Source organism: Bubalus kerabau, chromosome 2, assembly GCF_029407905.1.
Source record: "Bubalus kerabau isolate K-KA32 ecotype Philippines breed swamp buffalo chromosome 2, PCC_UOA_SB_1v2, whole genome shotgun sequence".
Classification (NCBI taxonomy): domain Eukaryota; kingdom Metazoa; phylum Chordata; class Mammalia; order Artiodactyla; family Bovidae; genus Bubalus; species Bubalus kerabau.
In genome coordinates this window covers 188365637-188390224 of record NC_073625.1, presented here as the reverse complement: position 1 = coordinate 188390224, position 24588 = coordinate 188365637, and the positions used below count along the sequence as shown (strand labels likewise).

The 24588-nt window shown below is 54.3% G+C and overlaps 1 protein-coding gene and 1 long non-coding RNA gene across 2 annotated transcripts in view; one reads left to right on the top strand and one right to left on the bottom strand.

The window, feature by feature from the left end:
- The window catches only part of PRDM15 (PR/SET domain 15), a 65597-nt gene extending 41438 nt beyond the window's left edge, over positions 1-24159 (top strand). Inside the window, exons 12-24 of the mRNA XM_055569732.1 lie at positions 2783-2950; positions 5494-5591; positions 7725-7856; positions 8402-8536; positions 9223-9386; positions 10185-10264; positions 10575-10694; positions 12222-12353; positions 13676-13759; positions 14104-14279; positions 18145-18225; positions 19912-20121; positions 21717-24159. Of these exons, the coding sequence (XP_055425707.1) occupies positions 2783-2950; positions 5494-5591; positions 7725-7856; positions 8402-8536; positions 9223-9386; positions 10185-10264; positions 10575-10694; positions 12222-12353; positions 13676-13759; positions 14104-14279; positions 18145-18225; positions 19912-20121; positions 21717-22193 (2057 nt within the window). The 3' untranslated portion in view covers positions 22194-24159. The remainder of the gene's footprint in view (positions 1-2782; positions 2951-5493; positions 5592-7724; positions 7857-8401; positions 8537-9222; positions 9387-10184; positions 10265-10574; positions 10695-12221; positions 12354-13675; positions 13760-14103; positions 14280-18144; positions 18226-19911; positions 20122-21716) is intronic.
- LOC129644220 (uncharacterized) lies at positions 872-4694 on the bottom strand. Its single transcript, XR_008710777.1, has 4 exons — positions 4558-4694; positions 3630-3744; positions 2748-2943; positions 872-1108 (listed from the first exon to the last, which is right to left on the bottom strand). It is a non-coding gene; the product is annotated as an uncharacterized LOC129644220 (long non-coding RNA).
- Positions 24160-24588: the final 429 nt, after the last annotated feature.

Below are 24588 nucleotides of genomic sequence, written 5' to 3'. Positions count from 1 at the left end.
GCTGCCTCTGCTATACACACACACACACACACACACACCCCATTTATAGGGGGAGATTGCCTTCGGGTTGGCTTGTCAGTTACCAGGGAGTCCAGCAGCTGGGGCACACCCCTTCCAGCCCCTCAGGTTAACAGCCAGGACCAGCACGAGGGCAGGTGTTTCCCTTGCCTGAACTAGCAGGTGGAGTCTTTCTGGCCTAAGGATTAGGACAGTCCCTAGCTGAGGCAGAGGGCAAGCGGTTCATGTGAGTGGAGGTGAGACAGATGCTGGTCAAGCAGGAGGTGGACAGACAGAGGACGGCTGTCCCACGTGGCCTGACCACACACCACGTAATAGGTATTCATTCTCAGTTGCTGCATTTTGTCAAAAGACCAGTGTAGACCTCGAGGGCAGCAGGATTATGGGTGGGAGAAGGTTGTCCTTGAGCGCCTGTCTGGATTCCCGAACTGGTGACAGGTGGACGCCACGGCGGGAAAAGCCGCCCGAGCTGACAGCCTGGCCCGACAGCTGCTCCAGCTCCACGCTGGGCAGAGGCCACCTCTGTGGGTTGGGAAAGGTTGGAAGCAGGTCGTCTCCATTAGCTGGGAGGGACTCGTTAGGGAGAGAGGGAGCTGAAGTCCAAGGGCTGCACTGCACTTTCCACGGCTGTCGGGTTCCATCTGGGGCTTGTGGGGCCAACCTGCCCAGGAGGGACACTCACCTGTATGGTTTGGGAGGCCCAGGATGGGTAGGGCCTCCAGTAATCTGCTGGGATAGCACTGTAGGGTGGTGGTGTTCAGTCGCTCAGTCGTGTCTGACTCTTGGCGACCCCATGGACTGCAGCACACTTGGCCTTCCTGTCCTTCACTATTTCCCAGGGTTCGCTCATACTCATGTACACTGAGTCAGTGATGCCATCCAGCCATCTCATCCTCTGTCATCCCCTTCTCCTTTTGCCCTCAATCTTTCCCAGCATCAGGGTCTTTTCCAGTGAGGCGGCTCTTCACATCAGGTGACCAAAGCATTGGAGCGTCAGCTTCAGCACGCTGTAAGGTGTGGCCCTTCACTAAGCAAGATGGCAGATGCCCTTGTCTCTGGTCTTGTTCCTAAGAATCAATGCTAGGGAAATCTAGTTGGAAAAAAAAAGTTACCAAGAACTACTAAATTGTCTGGTATCAAAAACAATGAAGAAAATTGTGATACATGAACCGAGTAGAATATTATGTAGCTGTTAAAATAAGTCTGAAAATCTTCGCATGCTAAGTGCCTGTGCTGTGCACACATGCACAAGCCCGTGTACAGGGCACTGTGTGGACACCCCTGGGCCTCACGGGGCTGCCCACTGGGTTCAGGAGAGAAGTTAACCACTGAGTCTGGAGCTGATTGGGTTGTAACAGCTGGGGGTGCTGCCGGCATCTGGGTCAGGGGAGGCCAGGGATGCTGCTCAGCCTGCAGACCATGGGACACCCCCACTGCCCATCCTCCTCCACTATGATCCAGCCCAAGTGTCTGCAGTGCACAGGCTGAGATTCTGGGATGGGGGTCCATTGTGAAGCAGAATGAGAACCCCAGTCAGAATCAATGTAGAAAATGAAACTTTAACTCTGGGATTGGTGCACTCAGCACACACTGACTGACCACGGGAAGTGGTCAGTGGGCTGTAACCAAGGGCCCAGAAATGAGTGCGATGCAGAGCATCCTCTGGCCCTCGCTCCAGAGCAGGAAGCACACTGTCTTGCCCACCCGCACAGGCGACAAGGGACAGGGCTCCTGGGTTGGAGGAGGGCCAGTGGGTAGTGGGGACTCCCTTCTAGGGCTGGTTTAGGTGACAGACCCTGGCAGGTATGCGTCCTGGCAGGAGCAGGGTGGGCATGGGGGTTAGAGGGTGACATGAGACGGGGGAGCAGGGAACCAATCTGAGAGGAGAGTGCTGGCTGAGATCCCCTGGCAGAGGCCAGGTGGGTGGGACCAAGGTGGACAGCTGATGAGAGGCCAGGGCCTCGCAGGTCCCTGGATGGCCCCTCTGTTTGCACTCATGGGGAGCAGATCCTCAGGGCTAGGGGGGTGGGCAGGAGGGCTGAGGGGTGCCCTGCTTGCCTGGAAGGAAAGAGCAGGGTGGGGACTGTCAGAGGCCCTGGTGGGCAGTTTGGCCACCTTTGGGGAGGAACTGGGGGTGAGGCTGGGATATTGGCTGTCGGTATTTCCAGAGCCTTCATTAGGGGTGGAGATGGAAGGTATATGTCTCCTAAAGGGGCCCTAGGAACAAGGCAATCTGTTTACAGGTGGGAGAAACGGGAGATGTCTATGTGCAATGGGGGAGGAGCCCATGGAGGGCCAGGTGGGAGAGAAGGGGCAGGTGATAGCTGGGCTCTGGGGGAGCAGTGAGGGGCTGAGCCTGGGGGGGGTGGGGGGAAAGAGGGGCTGGGGGGCTGAGCCTGGGCTGGGGTGGGGAGCTGAGCCTGGGGTGGGGTGGGAGGCAGCTTGTCCAAAGTGGGTGCGGGGAAAGCGGGGGTGGGGGCTGCGGTCAGGTTAGGGGGTGAGGGCCCAGGCCTCTTGCCTCACTAGGAATCCCCAGATGCTGTAGATGTGTGTCCTGGTGGGGAGGGGATGGGCTGGGCAGTAGCTCTGTCTGCTCTGCACATGGCTCAGGCCTGGCTGGGCAGGTGTCTTTTCAGTTCAGATGGTGGCGGTGGTGCCTTTTCCTGACTCTGCCCTTCCCCTCGGCCTCATTGCCAGCCCCAGGGGAACACGCGCTCAGTGTCACGCACCTAAAAGCCGCTTCCTTTCCCAACCTCCTCGACAGACGACAAGACGTTCCAGTGTGAGATGTGCTTCAGGTTCTTCTCCACCAACAGCAACCTCTCCAAGCACAAGAAGAAGCACGGGGACAAGAAGTTCGCCTGTGAGGTCTGCAACAAGATGTTCTACCGCAAGGATGTCATGCTCGACCACCAGAGGCGGCACCTGGAAGGTGAGCACACCTGTGGGCATGGGTGACACCGCCCCGCCCCCGTGGGTGCCTACTGTAAGGCGCTGCCTCACAGGAACTGGCACAGCCTCAGGTCCTATGGGGAACGGTCGTGTCAGTGGGAACTGGAGCCGTCCTGAACACTCCACGGGGTGTTGAACATTCCACGGGGTGTGGAGAGGATATCAGGGAAACTGGACTCTTTGAGGGACTGAATGTCCTCAGTCACCCAAAACAGTTTTTCAAAGGAGTTTAATATTGAGGAAATGCTTCTGATATAAGTAGGGAAAAGACGGGGTATAAAGTGCCACATGGGGTGTGCTTGCAGCCATGTGGGTGGAGCAGAGCGTTGCAGGAGGATGCTGTTGGGGCCACGAGTGACTCCCCCTCATCCCCCTCTGTCTGTCGAGGGCCTTGATGACCCTTGCCAAGTCTGATGGGCCTGGGGCTGCCCTTCATGTGGTGGGTTCACGAGAGGCCAGCACAAGACAAAGGTGGACTTAAGTGGGGTCAGTAATGGGGTGGGACGTGGCAGGGCAACTGAGGGAAGGAGGTAAGACAGGAAGTGAGGTGTGTGTGCGGGGGCCCCACAGGGCAGACCCAACGGGAAGGCCAGGGCACCAAAGAGAAGGAGGAGACCTGGGCTCCTGGGCCACAGGTGTGTCCTGAGCACGCACCTCACCTGAGGCTTTCTCCAAGAATGTGCTCTGACAGACCCTCTTTTTAAGTGGCACTTCAGCTTTAGTGGCTCAGATGTGAAGAATCCATCCACGATGCGGGAGACCCAAGTTTGATCCCTGTTTTGGGAAGATACGTTGGCAACCCACTCCAGTATTCTTGCCTGGAGAATCCCCATGGACAGAGGAGCCTGGTGGGCTACAGTCCATGGGACACAGAGAGTCGGACATGACTGAGTGCCTAAGCACAGCACAGCACAATCCTAATTTTTATTCTACAGGCCATTGCTCTCTTGCCAGCTGGCCTCTGTAAGCAGCACTCACTGAGCAGAACACCTTCTTATTAAAAAAAAAGTCACTTTACAAAGAATTACGAATGGAGTATATATGCCTGTTGAGGAAAAAGATCAGATAACAAACTCATACGTGAAGTCTGACCACTGCACACAGCTGTGTATGTACGTGTGTCATCGTGGCTTTTAATACATGCCTGATCACGTCCTGCCTCACGTTTGCATCCTGCCTTTTTACCTGGCCCTTCCCCACCTGGTTCATAAGCTCCACCACTCCCTCTGTGATCTGGGGCTGCTCCAAGGGCCTGGTGTCCACTTAGTGACTAGGTGGCCTTGGGCGTGCCCCTGGGCCTGTCTCCTCACCATCTGCAGTGGGGATGACCACTGCGCTGACCCGCTGGCCTGGTTGAACTGGACCCTGATTATCAAGCCCCAGGTGGGCCCCTAAGAGCTGCCATTACCTGGAGAAGTCAGGTCTTTCCTGATTGACAGATGTGTGGGTTGCATTATACAACTTTTATCTCACAACGTTTTACAGCTGACGCAGCTCAGATCATTTTCCTTGGGAATGAGTGAAAACTGTGTGGCTGTTCATGGCCTTCCCTTCTATATAGAAGCGTAAACCACACCCGCTTCATACCTGCATGCTTTACCGCTGGGAACTGTTTGTCTCCAGGTCACCTTGCCAGCCGTGTTTGAGCCTGGCTTTGTGTTCACATGGTTTATGCAAGAATGCCCCAGAAAGACAGGTCAGTGGTTAGTAAGAGACCTTGAGAAGGAACTTCTTGTTTGTATCCAAAAATTCCTTGTTTCCTGAGAACTTTTCAGTCTGTTTTGATCCCAATTATGAACACTTGGGCTTCCCAGGTAGCGCCAGTGGTAAAGAACCTGCCTGCTAATGCAGGAGGTGTAAGAGGCCAGGGTTTGATCCCTGAGTGGGGAAGATTCCTTGGAGGACAGCATGGCAACCCACTCCAGTATTTTTACCTGGAGAATCCCATGGACAGGGGATCCTGGCAGGCTGCAGTCCATGGGGTTAAAGAGTCAGACAGTGAAGTGACTGAGCATGCACACATGAACACTTACGCCTTATTATTTATTTATTTTTTTTTTTGTCTTACTGTTTACCTTGATCCTGATTGGGCTGATTTAATGTGAAGTATGAATATTACTATCTTTGTAATAAGTATACCTGCCTACTCTCAGCCGCCTCAAAGAATCCCATCGTTATCTTGAGCCTTTAGGTTGAGCACAAATGCCTTCCTTACCGGTAACACATTCTGACTCCTCTGCGTTGTAAAACTCGCTGCCCTTGGATTTGCAAGTTTCAGGTGCGGCCTGCGGTAAGGAGCTTGTGGCGTGGGCTCCTGCCCCATCGCCCGGGCTCCGTCTCCTAGCGGCAGGTGGCGCTAGTGCGTCATGGACAAGAGACCCAGCTGGCTCCTTGGACCCACCCGTGGGCAGCCCTGACCTCCGCTGGCTGGGCGAGCCCCTGGCGGATGTCGGATGTCGGAAGGGACCAGGGCTCCCGCGTGCGGTGCACACTGACTCTGACTCTCGCGGGCGGGGGTTTCAGGAGTGCGGCGGGTGAAGAGGGAAGACGTGGAGGCCGGCGGGGGTGAGAACCTGGTGCGCTACAGGAAGGAGCCGTCTGGATGCCCAGTGTGCGGCAAGGTAACACGGGTTGGTGCGGGACCCGGGACCCAGCTCACCTTTTTCTATGGGAAACTTCAGAGCTCTACCCAGTGCACCTGGGGACGGGGTTGGGGGAGAAGGTTTAGGGTCGAGTGGATACTCGGGTGTCCTGAGCCACAGGGTCCCCTCACTCGGTGCTCCGGTCATCTGCTCTCTTGCCGTCGAGGTGGGTCTCCAGTGAAGGAGCTCAGCCTTGTCTCCGCTCAACTAGGATTTTCCGCCGATGCTGCCATAGTGCGCATGCTCCAGTGCCGGGAGCCGGGCGCGTGAGGTGGAGGGGGCTGGACGTTCTAGATTTACATCTTGGTCAGTGGTGATCCTCCCGCACTATTTACAAGTGAGACACTGACCCAGCCACAGCCACACACGCCATGCGTGTCCATGGATGCTTGTGCCCCAAGTAAGCAAATCAGTGCTGGGGTGTCTGAGCTGGCCGTCAGAGAGGCTCGACTGCTCGGCAGACCCTAAACTCCAGAGTGCAGTGACCATCTGAACAGCCCAGGGCCTCGTCCAGGAGGGGCACTGATCAGCCCGGTGTGGAGAGCCCTGTCCAGGTGCTGCCGTCCAGGCCACGTCAGCTTACACGGGAAATGGCGGTGGTCTTCGTGCATGCGCCCCCTGCAGTTGCTCCATCCTTAGACTTGCTTCCCAGCACTCGGGAGGCCCAGGCTCTCAGTCCCACAAGCCCACGGGAGCCACGTGGCCCTGGAGCATCGGTGCACCCTCAACAGACACCAGGTCCAGACGATGGAAAAGTGAAACCCCAGGCCGCTGGCCAGCTGTGATTTGGCCCAGCCTTCTGGCACGTGGCCACATTGCCAGATCTTTTGATCTTTTCAAGAGAAAACGGAAATCCATGTTTTTATGGGAAATTTCCTGATTTTTTTTTTTTCTTCCAAACCACAAAGCAAACAGGTCAGCTGGGTTGTGTGGCCTGTGGACCCACAACAAGGCGCAGGCCCTGACTTAGTGTGGGTTTAGGGGCTGGAGGGGCAGGGGGAGCAGGTGCTGCAGAATGCACACTTGAGCCCAGGTGGCCAGGCAGGGGTGGGTGAGGCTGCCCTGTGTCCACGGATCCTGCTCATCCTGCCTGCCAACCACTGGCTCTGAGGAGTGACAACACCATGTCCCTCCTGTGTTCTTGGAATACCCTGTGCATGAACCAGCCAGCTATGTGACTCACACTCAGACACGTTTTATTCTGTGAGATGTTCGCTGGATGCTCACAGAGGGACGCCGGCAGCAAAGGAACCTGAATGTCTCCAGGACTGACTTCTTCATTGCCTCCAGCTGTACCTTGTCTCCAGCCCTGTCTGCTTGAAGAAGACAGGTGCTGGGGGACACCCAGGGCCTCTGTCCCTCCCCAGAGGTGCCCGTCTTCCTGCTGTGCTGACTTGACTTGCGGCCCGGCCTCCCTGGGCTGTGGTCTCAGGGCTGTCGGCCCCAAGTCCCTGCAGATCTTGAACGGAAATGTCCCTCAAAAACATTTGCCTCTGTTCCTTGTGAACCATTTTCCCTTTCATTCAGGTTTTGGTCTCTTTCTGAGAACAGTGCTAAGGAGGCCTGCTCCTCTGGTTACTTGACCATTAGGGGGAAAGCCATGTGGCCAGAGACTTTAGATCAGTGGGGTGGTCGGGGTGGTCTCTGCAGGCACATCTGGATTAGTATTGATTGGGTGAATGGCTGAGTCCCCACACTCATCACTTCAGACACGAAATACAGAGAAACTGAGGGAGGTGATAATAATTATGCATGAAGTAGCGAACACAAACTGTAACTCTGATACCCACTTTGAGAAAACTGCAGCTGTTTATGTGACTTACTCTTCTTGGTAGGCCCCATTCCAGTGAAATATTTGAGTAAAATTGTGAGCAGAGTAGTTTATGGTGAAGACTAGAGAACAGTTAGTTCTGTATTACAATGTAAGCACCAGTTTAAATGGTTAAACGATCATGACTGCAGCACATGCGATTATTTCTCTCGAACACTGAGGATTTGTGGCAATTTATATTTTGGGAGGAAACTACCGCATTTTTGTGCCCGATTATGTGCTCTCAGAGCGGCCCTACACGCGTGGTAACAGATGTCTCCGCGCCGCTCTCCTGCCTTCAGGTGTTCTCCTGCAGGAGCAACATGAACAAGCACCTGCTGACCCATGGCGACAAGAAGTACACCTGTGAGATCTGCGGGCGCAAGTTCTTCCGTGTGGACGTGCTCAGGGACCACATCCACGTCCACTTCAAGGTGAGTCAGGCGCCTGGCACGGGCGCGCGGGGGGGCGGGGCCAGCCTTCTGGGTCTTTTTGCTGCTCTCCAGGTGAGTTCTCTTGAGTGTTTGATGCGTTTCACGCCCACCTAAAAGGCTCACATTAAAAACCCTCCATGCTAGATACCTCCTGGGAGAAGACCAAGGATCAGGCCAGGGGCTTTTGCTTCCCTCCCTACCTTTGAGGAACGGGAGATGAGAGCTTGCCAGTGTGCAGGGTATTGAGGATTCGGGGTTGCTCTCGGGGAGAACTACTGATCCAGGAAAAAGGAAAGAGTGGTAGGTGCCCAAGTGAGGATGGAGAACACGCACTCCAGGCGTCGTCCGTCTCAGGGACTGTTCCTGGGAGCTCCAGCCCTGGCGTGCAGAGTCATGTGAACGCAAGCAGGACCTGATGGCACCATCGTCAGGGGGTGGGGTGTTCCAGGTGACCCGAGGACACAGTTTCTGCACCTAGTGTACAGGCCACCGGTTAATGCTTCTGCCAAGCACGTTAGAAGCAGAACACGGTGATTGTCTTGCAGGACATCGCGCTGATGGATGACCACCAGAGAGAGGAGTTTATTGGCAAGATTGGGATCTCCTCAGAAGAAAACGATGACCATTCAGACGAGAGTGCAGACTCAGAGCCTCACAAGTACAGCTGCAAAAGGTGTCAGGTAAGCGGACCACGGCTGCTGAGTGCATGGGGTAGCGGGGCTGCTGGTCTGCAGAGGCTCAGGCTTGGGTGGGGCCCTCACAGACGTCCTGGAGGGCGCCCCAGGGCTCGTTGCTTCTCCAGGATGATGGTTGTGGGTCTTATCACCATCACAGGGACCACCGTCTCAGAACCAGTCTGGTCCACACGGTGCTTGTGTGGCTGACCAGCATGGACCTGTGCGCCGGGGCTTCTTTCCTTGGCCGTGCCCTCCCACACAGCAGAGGGCCTTGCTTAGCAGCTGGGGGGCGTGGGGAGGTTTCCATATTCAGCAATTGGTAGACCCTGTGGTTTCACGAAGTAGGTCCCTGGTGTGCTGGGCACCCGCACCAGGCCCTGCACTTGTCAGGACCTTTGGGCGTGGGGGAAAGATGGGGTCGGTTGAGTGCAGAGGAGAGGAGTTCTAGAAGCTGCCTTGGGGGGTGGGGGACGGGACCTGCTGTGAGAGTTACAGGAGGACCTGGGGTCTGCCTCTTACGGCCCCCCTGCTTCATGGTTTTACCGGGTACTGGCCCTGCGCCTTGGAGTTCCTCTCTGCTGCGTGGAGGCGGGTTCTCCCCCTGTGCCCGGGGCACCTGCGTGGAGGCGGCGCATCGTTAGCCGCGGGGCTGGGCTGCGTGCGCAGGTGAACAGCGTGTGCGTCCGCAGCTCACCTTCGGCCGCGGGAAGGAGTACCTGAAGCACATCATGGAGGTGCACAAGGAGAAGGGCTACGGCTGCAGCATCTGCCACCGACGCTTCGCCCTGAAGGCCACCTACCACGCCCACATGGTCATCCACCGCGAGAACCTGCCCGATCCCAACGTGCAGAAGTGAGGATCCCGGGACTCTAGGGTGGTGTGGAGAGAGGGCTGGCTTCCCGCAGAGGGGTGGTGAGCACGGAGCAACCTGTCTCCTCGGAGAGCCCTGGGCCGGCCTGGGGGATGCGTTGGCCTTGCTCCTTGCTTGGTCATCAGGTCGCACAGTCTCTGGGACCCACAGCAATGGGCGGCATTGTAGACCTGCCTACATAGGACCGGAGACCCTTTTCCCCAGAGTAATTAGGTTTTGTGAACATCAGCTCCCCCATCTGGCTGCAGCCAGTAATCAGTACTGCGTGTCTGGGTGAGTCAGGCTACAGCCTTGTTTAGAGCCAAGTCCTCCGCTGAGGCCACGACCCGGAGGCCTGAACAACAGTGACGTGTTATGTCAATGCTGAGGCCGAGCTCTGGGTCCCCCTGTGGCCATGGGAGAATGTCAGCCCCAGCTCTCTCCTTGGCACCAGGGTGTGTCTTCATGGCCTTCCCTCTGCACGTGTCTCTGTGTCCCTGCTTGAAAGGACACCAGTTACTGGGTTAGGGCCCGTCCAGTGACCTCATCTTTAATCTGGGATCTGCAGAGATCCCCCCCATCTCCAGGCTCAGCCGCGTTCTGAGGTGCAGAGTCAGGATGCCAGTATCTGAACTTCGAGGGGGACAACTCAGCCCAGATGGAGGCTAAAGTCTCGGGCCCCTTGTCACCCGCATAGCACCTTTTTTACCCCACTTGCTGATAAAGGCGCTTATGCAAGTGCACTCCGTGTGCCGGTCGGCCGAGGCTGTGTGCCATCCTGAGCCTGTCTCTCCTTTCAGGTACATCCACCCCTGCGAGATCTGTGGGCGGATCTTCAACAGCATCGGGAACCTGGAGCGGCACAAACTGATCCACACAGGTAGCTGGGCCTGGGAGGACACAGTGCCAGGCCCCTCTGCGTGCTTCCTGCCCCCGGGGGGTCATCCTCGTCTCCCAACTGGTCCTTCTCCATCCATATTTCCTACTCCTCCCAGCTCAGCCCCTCCTTGTCCAGTCCCCCTCTGGGTCCTTGGAGAGGCCAAGGAAGGAGGACTCAGTGGTCAGGGCTCCAGCTGCAAAGAGGGGGTTGGGTTGGGCGGGGGGATGTGCTTCTTCCCGGTGCTGCCCTCGTGCAGTGACCTTGGGTCAGGACTCCCTGCGGTGACAGCCTGCCCTCTGTTTGCTCGTAGGTGTGAAAAGCCACGCCTGTGAGCAGTGTGGGAAGTCCTTTGCCAGGAAGGACATGCTGAAGGAGCACATGCGTGTCCATGACAACATCCGGGAGTACCTGTGTGCAGAGTGTGGGAAAGGTGAGGGCAGGTGGGGGCCTGACCGTCATCCAGAAGGGGCAGCAGGCCGAGTGGCTGGTTGGGGGGCGTCGCCCAGACCTGAGTCATCTATCAGGAAAGAAGACCCGGAGTATTTAACCTCGGGTCAAAAAGAACAGTCAGTCAAAGGCGGGGGATAAAACCAAGGCATAGGTAAGCTGTTTTAAGAGCAGGGAGATGGTGCAGCGTGACTGTGTGATGTATAGAATACCCTCAGAATCACCATGTGGCCTCAGTGGAGGTGCAGAACCCTCAGCTGCTTCCAAGGACCAGCTGTGTCTCGAGACTGACTTTCTGTGGCCAGTGATGACGATGACCTTTATTTTAATCAGGTGAAATTAGTTAAATGGACCTGTTGGTAAAATAGCTCATATCGCTAAATATAATCAGATAGAAAGATAATCCCAGTCCATGGTAAAATTTTAACCCATTTCTGTTTAAAAAGAAACCAAAACTGTGAGGAAGGCTTGGAGCTATGGATCTTTGGTTCCAAGCAGCTGCCAGTGCTGTGTGTGGTGGAAGAGTGGCAGGGCCACCCTCCTTCAGATACAGGATAAATCAAGTTGGTCTTGATTTAAAAGTTTGTCTTGATGCCATTAGCATCTTTTAAAAATTTAATATTTCATGAAGTTTTTACTTTTCCTTGATTTTTAAAATTAAACAGGAAAGTATAAAGCAAACACATATGTCCCATAATTCTACTCACTGGGTCAACCGCTATTAGCCTCATAAAATAAGATTATGTGTAGAAGACTTAAAGAGTTAACCAGAGAAGAGCAGAAAGTGAGAAGTTCCTCACCCCTGGCAGCTCCAGTCCCCCTCCCCAGAGGCAAGAGTTTCTTGTCTGTTCTCCAGAGTAACCATGTGCAGCAGTGCAGATTGTTCTATTGAAAAAGTAACACAAGAACCTAACCAAAAAATATTTATTTTTAAACAACACGAATGGTTATACAAAATAGTTTTTCCTGCCTCAGACCTTAGTTATGTGCTTCAAAAGCAGCATGTAAATGTTGCACACGGACATTTCTAGAAGTTTCTACCCGTGTCTTAGCCCTGGCCATGCTGGGTGGAGCTCCAGCCCCAGCCCCAGCCTCATCTTTGCCCCAGCTCTTCCAGCCCCATTCCCACCGCTCTGGAGCTGTGGAGAGGTGGGGAGGGCTGGAGGGGACAGGTGTGGTGGGCCCTGCCCCCAGGTGGGCAGGGACAACCACACCTGAGCCCCGAGTGCTGCTCAGTGGGCCTGGCCGGATGGGGAGGGGTGCCCAGGGCAGGTACTGGGGCCTGTTCTCACATCTTGTATTGCATACATTTCCTCAGGGTGGGCATGGGTGCTGTGTGGGTGGGCATGGGCACTCGGGGTGGAGTGGGGGTGGGACATGGGCACTGGAAGTGGGGCATGGGGGCAGGGAAGGACAGTGGGGGAGGGTGAGGCATGGCCCCTCGGGGTGGGGGTGAGGGGGTGTGGCATGGGCAGTCCCGGGCGGGGCACCAACCCGCTCTGTCCCGCAGGCATGAAGACCAAGCACGCGCTGCGCCACCACATGAAGCTGCACAAGGGCATCAAGGAGTACGAATGCAGGGAGTGCCACCGCAAGTTCGCACAGAAGGTCAACATGCTCAAGCACTATAAGCGGCACACGGGTGAGTCCGTGGTGCTCGGGTGCAGAGGGACCAGCCCGCTGGTGAGGAACAGCTGGGCAGAGCCGCCGCTACTCCGCAGGGTCTTTAGCTCCCAACAGGCCCCTGGATCTCTGGTCGAGCTTTAGGAAGCTGGATAAGTAGCCGGTTTCCCAGAAGCTCCCCCATCCCTGCAACAAGCCCCCTGCGTCCCCCAAACACACAGGTCCTGGTTACCGCCCTCGATGCCTTCAGTGCCCTTCCCTCCCACTCAGCCAGGAGAAACCATCGGACAAAGACCTGGCGTGTGTGTGCATGATCGTCATGTCATCTGGACAGGAGACTGGGCCACCTTAAGTGTCTGTCAGCAGGGCAGAGGCTGAATTGTGTGTCCATCTTAAAGGACAGTGCATCCTTCAAGTGATGAGATATGCCTGTTAACTTTCATCAGCGTTCACGAGCTCATTTCTTATAAACGGTTGTCTATGGGTAAACGTGTATATAAGACAGAATCAGATCGACAGCAGAATGAGAGACAGTCCTCCCAGGGTGGTGGAGCTGTGTGTGAAGTTAGCAGGAGCATCTGGTTGGTTCATATTCTCTCTAAAATGGACTTGAGTCTTGCCACTGCCTGGCCCAGCTGTGTGCCTACCTCTCTCATTGCCCCCAGGGCCGGCCAGGCCACCACACAGGTCTGCTTTGGGTCCCCCTGGAATGCCAGCCCCCAGGGCACTGGGCTTTCACAAAAGCATGCAGCGCTCTTTTTCCTGGGGGAGGCCATCCGTTTCTTGCTTCCCCTTTTCTGGGAAGCACTCACCTCCTGGGACTGGGTCCTGCACCTCCCTGGGGGTCTCACAACTCTCCACCCACTGGGGTGTAGTGGCCTCTGTCCCTCTGGCCTCCAGGAGCCACGTAAACATGAGGTCCCGAGTACCAGCAGCCCAGCAAATACAGAACCAAGATAAACAGGCTTGAAAGTCACTTGCCTTGCTTGACATTTAGGGCAAATGTTTATTTAAGAGGCAGAGGGCCCACCTTTTTTGTCAGCTTGGGGAATGCAACAGTCTGATGGCTCGATACTTCCATGTTACCAGGTTGCAGGCGGGCAGAGTGACTACCCCAGACCGAGTCACTGATCTGAACACTCAGACACCTGCAGTAGAATGTTTTTCAAGCCACAGTTTGCCAGTTGAATGGGGGAATGAAGGCTTACTGTCTGTCATCTCCGGGTAACTTAGCAGCCCCCACAGCCTTTACAAATACAGAAATGTGTCATGGACAAGACTGATGCTGTATACAGTTAAAACACTCTTGAAACGTGATGTTAAATGTGCCTTTTCCCGCAGGGATTAAAGATTTCATGTGCGAACTGTGTGGAAAAACATTCAGTGAGAGAAACACGATGGAGACACACAAGCTCATCCACACGGGTGAGCTGGGGGTGCCTGGGGACCGTCCGGCCGGCTGCCGTGGTCTCTGCTGGGGCCATCTGCACCTTGTGCAGGGTGTGGAGAGCTTGGCTGTGAGGCTCTATGTGGACTTTTTCAGAATATCTGGCACTATTGTGCCTTAATGAAGCCCCTTCCCCCCTAAAATTCAGCCACAAAACTTTCAAATATTCATGCTCGCATTGTCAGACATTGATTGAAGCATTCCTGGGTGGGAGGAGGGTCTTTCCAAGGCCTGACCTCGGGGTGGGTGACTGGGTCCGCGACCTAGAGGCTGACCCCCTCACCACCCACGCTCGTCTCTCCCTCCCCGTGCGCCCGGGCAGTGGGCAAGCAGTGGACATGCTCCGTGTGTGACAAGAAGTACGTCACCGAGTACATGCTGCAGAAGCACGTGCAGCTCACCCACGACAAGGTGGAGGCGCAAAGCTGCCAGCTGTGTGGGACCAAGGTGTCCACCAGGGCCTCCATGAGCAGACACATGCGGCGCAAGCACCCTGAGGTGAGCATGCGCCAGGCGGGGCTGCCCTCTCCACACCCCCTCCCCCGTGTGAGCCCAGGGCCTCTGTCCTTGGCCCGCTGACTTCCCCCGCTCTGAGACCCCACCACGCAGGGTCACCACCCCTGGGATTCCCAGAGGCAGGGCCGGGGTACGACGCTCCCCTCTGCCTGCGGGTAGGAGGCACCGAATGGATGAGTGAATAGAAGAGCCCCAAATGGTTTTTTGCTGAAGTAATCAATTACTCCCTCCCTGGAATTATAGCAGGACAGGGGTGCTACCCTCCCTCTCCCCCATTCCTCCCTTTAGAGTAGCTAGAAAATGTGTAGAACCAGGGGCTCTGCATGGTGTTGGGGGCTGCTTAGAAAGTGGCCCTGAGGACTGAGACGGAGAAAGTGTACCCAGGAAGGTAGGTGAACCCTGACACCCAGAAGCCGGTGCTAAAGGCAAGTCCAGGGCATCGAATAAGTCATTGTGTTTGAAAAAACAGTAAACTGAAAACAAAACTAGAGGCTTTATAAGTGCGAAAGCAGTGAAAATTTTGAACAAACAATTTGACTAAGTAAGCAACATAACATTTAGCGTTTCTGGGGGTCAAGAGAACATGCAAAGGGAAAACTGAAAAATGTGTCAGTATTGTTAACAGATACTGGCTGTTAATAGTAAAGATAACACGCCTTCCACGAGAATAACAGAGAACTCACTGTGTCTGGGGAGAGGAGATTCACAAAAGGAACACATGTGGTTGAGACACGAGAGAAAGCCTTTAACAGTAAAAGGTGCCATCCTTCCTCCATTGAATTAAGGGAGGTTCCGGGATTCAGAATGACTGGGATTGCACCCAATTCCAGGCCTGGAAGCTCAGAGGTTAAAGCGTCTTCCTGCAATGTGGGAGACCAGGGTTTGATCCCTGGGTTGGGAAGATCCTCTGGAGAAGGCAATGGCAACCCACTCCAGCACTCTTGCCTGGAAAATCCCATGGACAGAGGAGCTTGGTAGGCTACAGTCCATGGGGTCGCAAAGAGTCGGACACGACTGAGCGACTTCACTTTCACTTTCCAGGACATGCACAATTGCATGTCCTCCTGAGGGTAGTGTGACCCTCTTCCCAGTGTTTTAATAAATGACTCTTTGGAGCCCTGAGTGTCCAGTAAGAGGAATGCCACTGTTAGTGGTAGTTCAGTGATGTGCGTGACTGTGATGTATTTGCAGAGAGTTCTGAGCAAGATTGTGAATGCGCTTTGTAAGAGAGCAGCATACACCTTGCATAGACTACAGGTGTACCCACAGCATGTCGTTCACATTGTGTATTTACAGGATACTCACCTGTGTAACATAAACAAGGTGGTGAAACAAGAAAGGGGGAAGCATTGCACTGTGGTCTTCTGGCACCGAAGTTTTGGTTATTTCTTATCTTTATATTTTTCTCTGTTTCAAAGAATCGCCTCTGATGAACATGGGTTACTTTTGCAATTATAAGAGCACCTTCTGCTTCATTTGGCTGATAAGTTCGTCTTTTTCTCCCATCACCTCGCCATGTCCTCCACAGCCTGTGCAGGTCCCTGACCCGTGGACCCCAGGCTCTTTCCGCTTAGCACGAGGAACTGGGATTCCGCCAGCTTTGCTCCCCTCACTCCAGCCTTTTTCACCTAGTGGCCTGCTGGCGTCTCCACCTAGAGAAACAAAGTTGGGAGCAGGAGCCTGGTGTGTCAGCATCCATCCGGCTGCCCAGTGTCAGTGGGGCCCCCTCTAGGTGTTGGGGCCCAGGGCAGGTGCTGCAGGCTCCCTCGGGGGCTCGTGGTGGGTGGGAGCGAGTGATTTCTCGGCACGTGGGTGTCTGTAGCTCCGTGCACTAACAGTGTGCACAGCGGTTTTTGCCCATGGCATGTGTGATGCGTGCTGCTGGGTGCAGGGGCCTTGCGGACACGGAGCAGCTCAGCAGACGTTTTCCTCTGGTTAACGATCACTTGCCTCATCGCTCCATCTGCATGGCCACCTCTTGGCACCTCTTCTCAAGCCCACCATGCTGGGCTGCAGAGTACTCTGGTGGGGCCCCCAGCAGGCTTGGGCTCCACTGTCAGGGCTCTCTTCTCACTCCCTTCTGTCTCAGGCACTTTCAGCCTCTGTCCCCTGGGCTGCTTTCCTTCGATCCTTTGATGTTTCTCTGTTGTTTCCTTCTGTGTGTTCAGACAAATAGTTAAGTGCCTGCGAGGATGAGCGCTGGTGACCAGCTGGACCGGGGGTGCCCCGTCCTCTTGGACCTGACGGTCTAGGGTGGTAGATGGAAGGAGGGGAAGGATGCAGACACATCACACAGAGGAGAGCAGAGGGAATGGGGGAAACGTCCCCAGACTGCAGGAGCGAGGCTGGGGAGGCTCTGCTGCGGTGAGGGCACCGCGTGGCTACGCTGTGCAGGGCGGGGGTGCTCCGCAGTGGTGCTAGGCGCAGACTCGGGCGTGGGGGTCTGGAGAAGGCTGGCCTGCTTGTTAGGGTGTTAAGCATAAGCTGCTTTCACATACTCGAGATCTTTGAGAATTGATGCTATTTTGTGACTTCCACTTATGGTGTTTCCCTCTGCTTTGAATGAATGTTACATTGAGGAAAATTCAAACACAAAAAGTGCTTTTTACATGTGGTCTAATCTCCTAACCAGCGTAAAGTCAGCAAGTGCTGCGGTGCTGGTTCTCTGTGGCTTCCGGCTGGTGTGACTAGGACACTGACGATGATGCTGGTGGTGATGGAGGTGGTGGTGGCAGGGATGGGGTGGTGACGGTGCCAGAGGTGGAGGGGGTGGTGACAGCCGCGGAGGTGGTGTGGTGGGAGAGAACAGTCAGTGGCCTCCAGCTGCTCTGACTCAGCTTTGCAGCCTCAGTCACACTTGGGTTCTCACCACCATGTCAGCATTTCTGTTGAAACACACATGATCGCCTCGCTGGCCACCCTTTCAGAGGGTGCCCTGTCCTGGATGGTCTTGGATCCTAAGCCCAGAAATACAATGGTCTGTCATCTTTCTTAAATAAGCCACACCCATGATATATAGCCTATAGTTTTGTTCTTAATTTAATTTGGAACAAAAATGGAAAGATGCTTGCAAAGCCATTTGACTACAGAGCCGTTTGGACAGACTGCCGTGCTTTCCCTGGTTGCGTTTCGTTTTTCCACAGCCGCCTCCATCCCGTAGCGGCTCCCCGTCACAGCCTCCCCCCCAGGTGTCCTACGTGCTCTGTGCACCACCTGTGACTTGTTCAGTTAGGTGACCACAGTCACCTGTTTAGCCAGTGCCAGCAGGGTGTGGGCCAGGTTCGGGGTGAGGAAGGAGCTGTGTAAAGCTCGAGTGTGTGTACTGGTATGAGGGTCTGCCTCCTGCTGAGGACAGGCCGGTGTGGCTCAAGGGGGCTGCGAGTGGGGGGGCGCAGGTAGGAAAGTAAGGTGTGTTACATGGACACGTCTCCCTCTTGGTAACTCGTTATAGGATGGGTTTGCCACACTGTGTCTTATCCTGCTCTGCTCTTAGTGAGAGATACCGAGATTGAGTGAGGACGCACTTCCTGAGAGAGTGGACGGCGTGGACAGGAAGGGAAGCAGGGCCTCCACCGGGACAGTAGATGGTGCAATGATGCACAGATGGGCTAGGGGGTGCCCCCGTGTGTGGGAACGCGGCGGACACTTGAGGAGAGGGGGCCTGGGAGGAGGGAAGGAGAGCCGACAGGACTCTGGATCCCAGGCTTCTGAGTGCCGAGCAGGGCCGGTGGGCACGTGGAGGCCTGTGAGGGAGACGGCCCGGCGGCCGTGTGTCTGGCCCCACCTGCCCTGGGCTGGCCTTCAGGATGGCTGTGTCCTGGGCTTACAGCCCCACGCCCACTCCTAGGTCCTGGCCGTGAGGATTGACGACCTGGACCACCTCCCGGAGACCACCACCATCGACGCCTCCTCCATCGGCATCGTCCAGGTGAGCACGGAGCACGTGGGGCGGGGCGTCTCACCCGAGGAGCCCAGCAGGTGTCAGGAGCAGCCCTTGGGGCAACCCCCACGTGTCACACTCATTTCCCTCTGTTCTGTTAATTGGTCATCAAGGTAGCTCAGATGGTAAAGCATCTGCCTACAATGTGGGAGACCCGGGTTCGATCCCTGGATAGGGAAGATCCCCTGGAGAAGGAAATGGCACCCCACTGCAGTATTCTTGCCTGGAAAATCCCATGGACTGAGGATCCTGGTAGGCTACAGTCCATGGGGTCGCAAAGAGTCAGACACGACTGAGCAACTTCACTTTCCAGGAGCCTTCTAGTTTCTGTGAACATTTCTAGAATTTCAGTTTTCTGAAAACAGATGTGCGTCTTTTTAGAGAATAGATTGCTTATTAAGACTGAGTTCCCCCAGAGAAAACAGTAAAGTGTGTGTGTGTGCGTGCACACAGGTGCACGCACGTGCAGAGAGAACTAGATTTATTTTAAGGAGTTGGCTCACTCAGTTGTGGGTCTGGCAGGTCCAGAATCTGCCGGGAGGGCCGGAGGCTGGACACCCAGGAGGAGCTGATGCTAGAGGCAGAATTCCCTCATCTTCTGGGAACTTTGTCGGCTCTCAAGGCCTTCACCTGATTGGTCCAGGCCCACCCACATTTCAGAAGGTGCTGTTTTACTCAACACCTACTGGCTTCAGTGTTGATCACATCTGAAAAACACCTTCAGGACAGCATCTGGACTGGTGTTTGACCACATGACTGGGCGCCCCAAACTGGCAAAGGGATGCTTTAGTTAACCATCACAATAATCACCCAGAAGAGCAAAATAACCTTAAACGTATTAGGTGAACTTTCAAAAGGAATTTGTAGTCAGTACCTTGATATAAAGGTTTTCTCTTATTTTGAAGGGAACATTTCGCGCTCAGTTACTTTAAAATCCTGTTTACCCCTCTCGTGTTTTGCAGTAGAGCTTTGAGCCCAGTGCTCAGTGGCTGGCTTGAGCTAAACAGCCAGGCCCGAGGCCCAGGACCACGTCCGCCCCTGACGTGGGCAGCCCCTCGTGGCCACGTCCTGGCAGGCCTCCTCGGGGTCTGTCTGCCACTGGGTGAGGCCGCACCTCATGGGATGGCGCCAAGGACAGGAGGGGTGGTGGGTGACCGGGGCGGAGAGCCTTGCGGGCCACCGCTGCCCAGCGGCCTCTGTGATCCTGGGCTGGGCCAGCTGTGGGTCAGCAGGAGGGAAAGAAGTATGCCGGGCACCCATCTGTGGTCACCATTACTGCTGGGCCCTTATTTGCTATCCCTAAAAACCATGACCACACGGTTCTTGCAGTCAGACTCATCCTTGCTCCAAGATTATGTCTACAGTGAACCTGTGTCAGCCTGGGGCAGAGAGCCTGATGTGAAAGCCTTTCTAGCCTCAGGCAGAGCTCAACAGGGCTGAAACAGGGCCTCAAAACCTGTTTTCAGAGATATTTCTATTTCAGCACCAAGTATGACTTCTATCCAACTTTCCTCACTTTAAAGAAAAGCAGTGGAGACCAGCGGGAACTTGCTGCCATCCCTAGATGTGCACATTAGCAGATGGGCCTGGTCACCTGGTATCTGGAGATGGTGCCAGGCCGCCTCAGGGGCACGACGCACTGACCTATCGTTGTCTCACCTTCTGCTCATGCAGCCTGAGCTGAGTCTGGAGCAGGAGGAGCTGGCCGAAGGGAAGCACGTGAAAGCCACCAGGAGAGCTCCCAAGAGGAAGCAGAAGCCGGAGGAGGAGGCCGGGGCCACGGGGCCTGAGGATGCCGCCTTCAGCGAGTTCTCGGAGAAGGAGGGCACGTTCTCCGGCGGTGTCGGGGATGAGACGGACTCGGCCGTGCAGAGCATCCAGCAGGTGGCGCTTGTGCGGAGTCCGGCCCGGGTGTGGGGGGCCGGCCTGGTACCCTTCTCCCCATGGGGACTTGGACCCTGACTGCTGTCAGCCTGTGCCCCGTTTCCCAATGCAGACCCAGAGGTCACCACCATCGTGGTGAAAAGCAGGCGTACCCCTACGGTTGGGAACTGGCTGGGCCCAGTTGGGGGAGGTCCTCGGGGGCCTGAGTGTGCTGGTCAGGCAGGGGGACCCGACCCTGCACAGCAGGGCGTGTGTAGAGCCGCTGCTTTTAGCCAGAACTTCCCCTTTGCTGACCCTTCCCTGCTTGGGTTTCAAGGCCCTCAGCTCTCTGTCAGCGTGTGTTGGACGCCGCGCCTCTCTTGAGTGGCCCTGGTCATCCTGGTTGCAGGGGTTCCTGTGTTTCTCTGGCCTTTTGTCCCTCTTCGTGGGGAGAGCAGTGCTGTCTTTTTTGTTTATTAGCTCTTGGCACCGCACTCGGGTTTGTGGTCCTTCTGAGCTTTGCAGTGTGTTAAGAGACAACGAAGAATATTGTTCTCGTGACTGTTGTTGCTCAGTCGCTGAGTCATGTCTGATTCATTGCGACCTCATGGATGGCAGCATGACAAGCTTCCCTGTTCTTCACTGTCTCCCAGAGTTCGCTCAAACTCATGTTCCTGAAGTTGGCGATGCCATCCAACTATCTCATTCTCATCGTCGTCCCCTTCTCTTCCTGCCCTCAGTCTTTCCCAGCATCAGGGTCTTTTCCAATGACTCAGCTCTTCGCATCGGATGGCCAAAAATATTGAAGCTTCCGCTTTAGCCTCAGTCCTTCCAGTGACTAGTCAGGGTTGATTTCCTTTAGGATTGACTGGTTTGATCTTGCTGTCCAAGAGACTCTCAAGAGTTTTATCCAACACTGCAGTTCAAAAGCATCAGTTCTTCAGTACTCAGCCTTCTTTATGATCCAACTCTCACATCCATACGTGACTACTGGAAAAACCACAGCTTTGACTAGATGGACCTTTGTTGGCAAAGTGATGTCTCTGCTTTTTAACACACTGTCTAGGTTTGTCATGGCTTTTCTTCCAAGGAGTAAGTGTCTTTTAATTTCGCCTTCTACAGTCACCATCCGCAGTGATTTTGGAGCCCAAGAAAATAAAATCTGTCACTGCTTCCACTTTTTCCCCATCTATTTGCCATGAATTGATGGGACCACATGCCATGATCTTAGTATTTTGAATGCTGAGTTTTAAGCCAGCTTTTTCACTCTCCTCTTTCACCCTCATCAAGAGGCTCTTGAGTTCCTCTTCACTTCAGCTTCTCTCGTGATTACTGTTCTGTTTTTTTCTCGACACTGAAATCATTTATTGCTCAGTTCCAGCTGATGGTCTCAGTGATCACATCTGTATCTCGTTTCTCTTTTTCCCTGGAATTCTTTTTCCAGGAAACTAGTGTGGTTTAGTCTTTCACCAGCACATCTCACCTCCTTCCTTTGGGCCGAACGTGAGATGATCCCCGCGTCACGGGGAATCCTCCACAAAGCACAGCACAGGAAGCTGCTCTTGTTCTTAATTCTTCAGAAAATAACGGTCTCGTGTCATGTGTGACTCTTCCAGGTGGTGGTGACTCTGGGCGACCCCAACGTGACCACCCCATCCAGCTCCGTTGGCCTGACCAACATCACCGTGACCCCCATCACCACCACGGCCGGGACCCAGTTTACCAACCTCCAGCCAGTGGCCGTCGGGCACCTGACCACTCCAGAACGCCAGCTCCAGCTGGACAACTCCATCCTGACCGTGACCTTTGATACCGTCAGCGGCTCTGCCATGCTGCACAACCGCCAGAACGACCTCCAGATCCACCCGCAGCCGGAAGCCTCGAACCCACAATCTGTGGCCCACTTCATCAACCTGACCACCCTGGTCAACTCCATCACGCCCCTGGGGAGCCAGCTGGGCGAGCAGCACCCGCTCACCTGGCGGGCGGTGCCCCAGACGGACGGGCCGCCCCCACCGCCGCCGGCCCCCGCCCCGCAGGCCGCCCAGCCCTCAGTGCCGGCCGAGCAGCAGCCGCAGATGTACAGCTACTGAGGTGGCTTTCGGAGAGACCAGGGAGAGAACCACAGACGGGGGTTTGTTTTCACTTAAGATTTGTTGGCTGGATACCAAACAGAGAAAAGCAAACACATTATTGCAGTGTAAGAAAGGTTGACTTAGCTTTTGCAGAATTATCTCCAAATGCCCCCAGAACCATGGCAGTATGTCAGCTGAACTCAGAAGTGACCCTGGGCAGGCCAGTTGTCCCTGGGAGCAGCCCCCCCGCATTATTCTCCCGGATAAGGCAGGCCCCCAGGCTTCTCTCCCAGAGCTGGAGGGACTGGAGGTTTGCAAAAGGGAAGTGGTTTGTTTCCTTTTTCCCTTTAGGGCTGGGCTGCTGTGTTAAAATGTAGCAATGTGCTGGGCGGGAGCAGAGTTTTCTCCCGGCTCCTGGACTTTGAACAGGTAGAAGTTCAAGTCACATTTATCTTCTTTGAAATTCCCGTTGAGTCAAAGTCGTTGGCTGAAACCATGTGGGAAGCTGCCCTGTGGGGTGACGCCCCTCCTCTGGCCTTCCCGTTGGTCACAGGCAAGCGGTCACGTGAGGTCATGCAGCAAGGCATCCTAGTAATAGGGTACCTGAATGGATTTTCAGGATGGTTCTTTTTTTAAACTTTATCTTGAGCATATCTCGCGTGTTCGAAACTGTGGAGACCACGTTCTTCTCTGTTTTCCTTTGACACGCGACCTCATTTGCACTGTAGGCCTGCATCCAGCTTACACAGCTGCCCCAGCGCAGGGGGCGCTGTTACACGTGCGTCAAAAGGGCCTCCCACTGACCCTTCTGGAGGCTCCCTGGAGCTGTCTCAGGACTCTGCCATCCAAATATATTTATTGTGGCTGAGACTCGGCTAGAGTCCCCTGAACTGGAGAACGGGGAAGAAATTCATGTCTTTTTTCTGTTTAAACTCTAATTCCAAAGGTTGATGTGTTTCAAGACCAGTTTTCTATAAAAATGTTGAATGAACTTTGCTCCTTACGGGGAAAGGGGTAGGTCTTTTTCTGAAATACAGAGGTAGTGCTGTCCTGCCAAGTAGTGTGAAAGCAGAAAAGGTCATTAGCTGAGTAGTAGAAGCATCAGCACCCCGAATGAATGAATGCATGAATGTGCTGAGTGACAGCTCACACGTGTGCACCCATTTCAGGGGTGGTGGGTGAGGCTCAGGGCCACTGAGGTGGTGGCGGCCAGCAGCCAGTCCTCTGGCTGCCCAGCCAGGGAGACAAAGAGGCAGGTGAAGAAGCTTGAGCGATGCCTTTGCCCTGTCCAGAATGAAAAGATAACGGTTGCTTTGCTTTGTCTCGATCACTCTTTGTGATCCTGTGTTAGTTGGGAGACCTTCAGTGAAGAGTGAATAAATGAGACAGACTGACCTGATGCTGCCAGTGAGGCTGCGGGCGATCTCTCACGCAAAGGGCAGCGTTCTCAGCACTTCGTGTAGTTCCAAGTCACAAGCTGTTGAGGAGAGGGCTGGGTTTTGATGTGTGCAATACAGGCCTTCGTGAACTGAGTTCATCACCCATGCAGCATGTGAAAGGGGGCTGCAGAATTCACCCTCCACACCCAGCTTGTCCCTAACTCCCAGCTTGCCCCTCTCCGTTGAATTTGTCGTGGGCGATTATTTGACTTTTAATTTATGATAATTATTTTTATGTTATTTATGTATATAATTAACTGCTTTATACATAATAGTTTCATCAAATGAACTTGGGCTAGGGGTGATATATTTTCTAAGCCGTCTCTCTGTTCTCCAAATGTAAGTGGTCCAGGTGTCTGTGGAGTCATCAAGCACGCCAAGGTCCCTAAGGTATTTTTTTAAACATCACTGACCATTTCCTTTTGCACTTGCAGAAGTTAAAGGACAAATGACCAAGGAAAAAAAAACCCAGATGTGATTGAACACCCGCTATCATTTATCTTTTATTCCTCTTCCCTATGAAATAAAGGCCTTTTAAATCACAATTTTATTTTTTTAAGAAAAGTTGTTTTTGTGACTAGGATAAGAATGCATCGTATGTTTTTAAAGAACCTAATTTAGGTTGTGTGGCCCCGGTGTACTTACCATTGTTCACTTAAATACACAGATGTGTAACAATACTTCTTGTTATAATAAGCGAAAACTCGAAATAAAAGTCAGATTTACTCCTGAGTTTTCTGTAGAAATATTTGTCCTAATAGGATCACTGTCTGAGGCAAAATAGATTTGTGCTGTCGTAAAACAGTTGCTATGAGTTTCCATATAAAAAACCTAGTCAGCCCAAAGAGCCATCAGCTCTAGACTGTTGTGCACATTTATCCCTGTTTCCTGGTAGAAAGGATTTAGTGTTTTAATTGATCCCAGGTGCATAACTGTAGGAGGAAAGGGGATGAAATCACTGTGGCCCTCTGTGA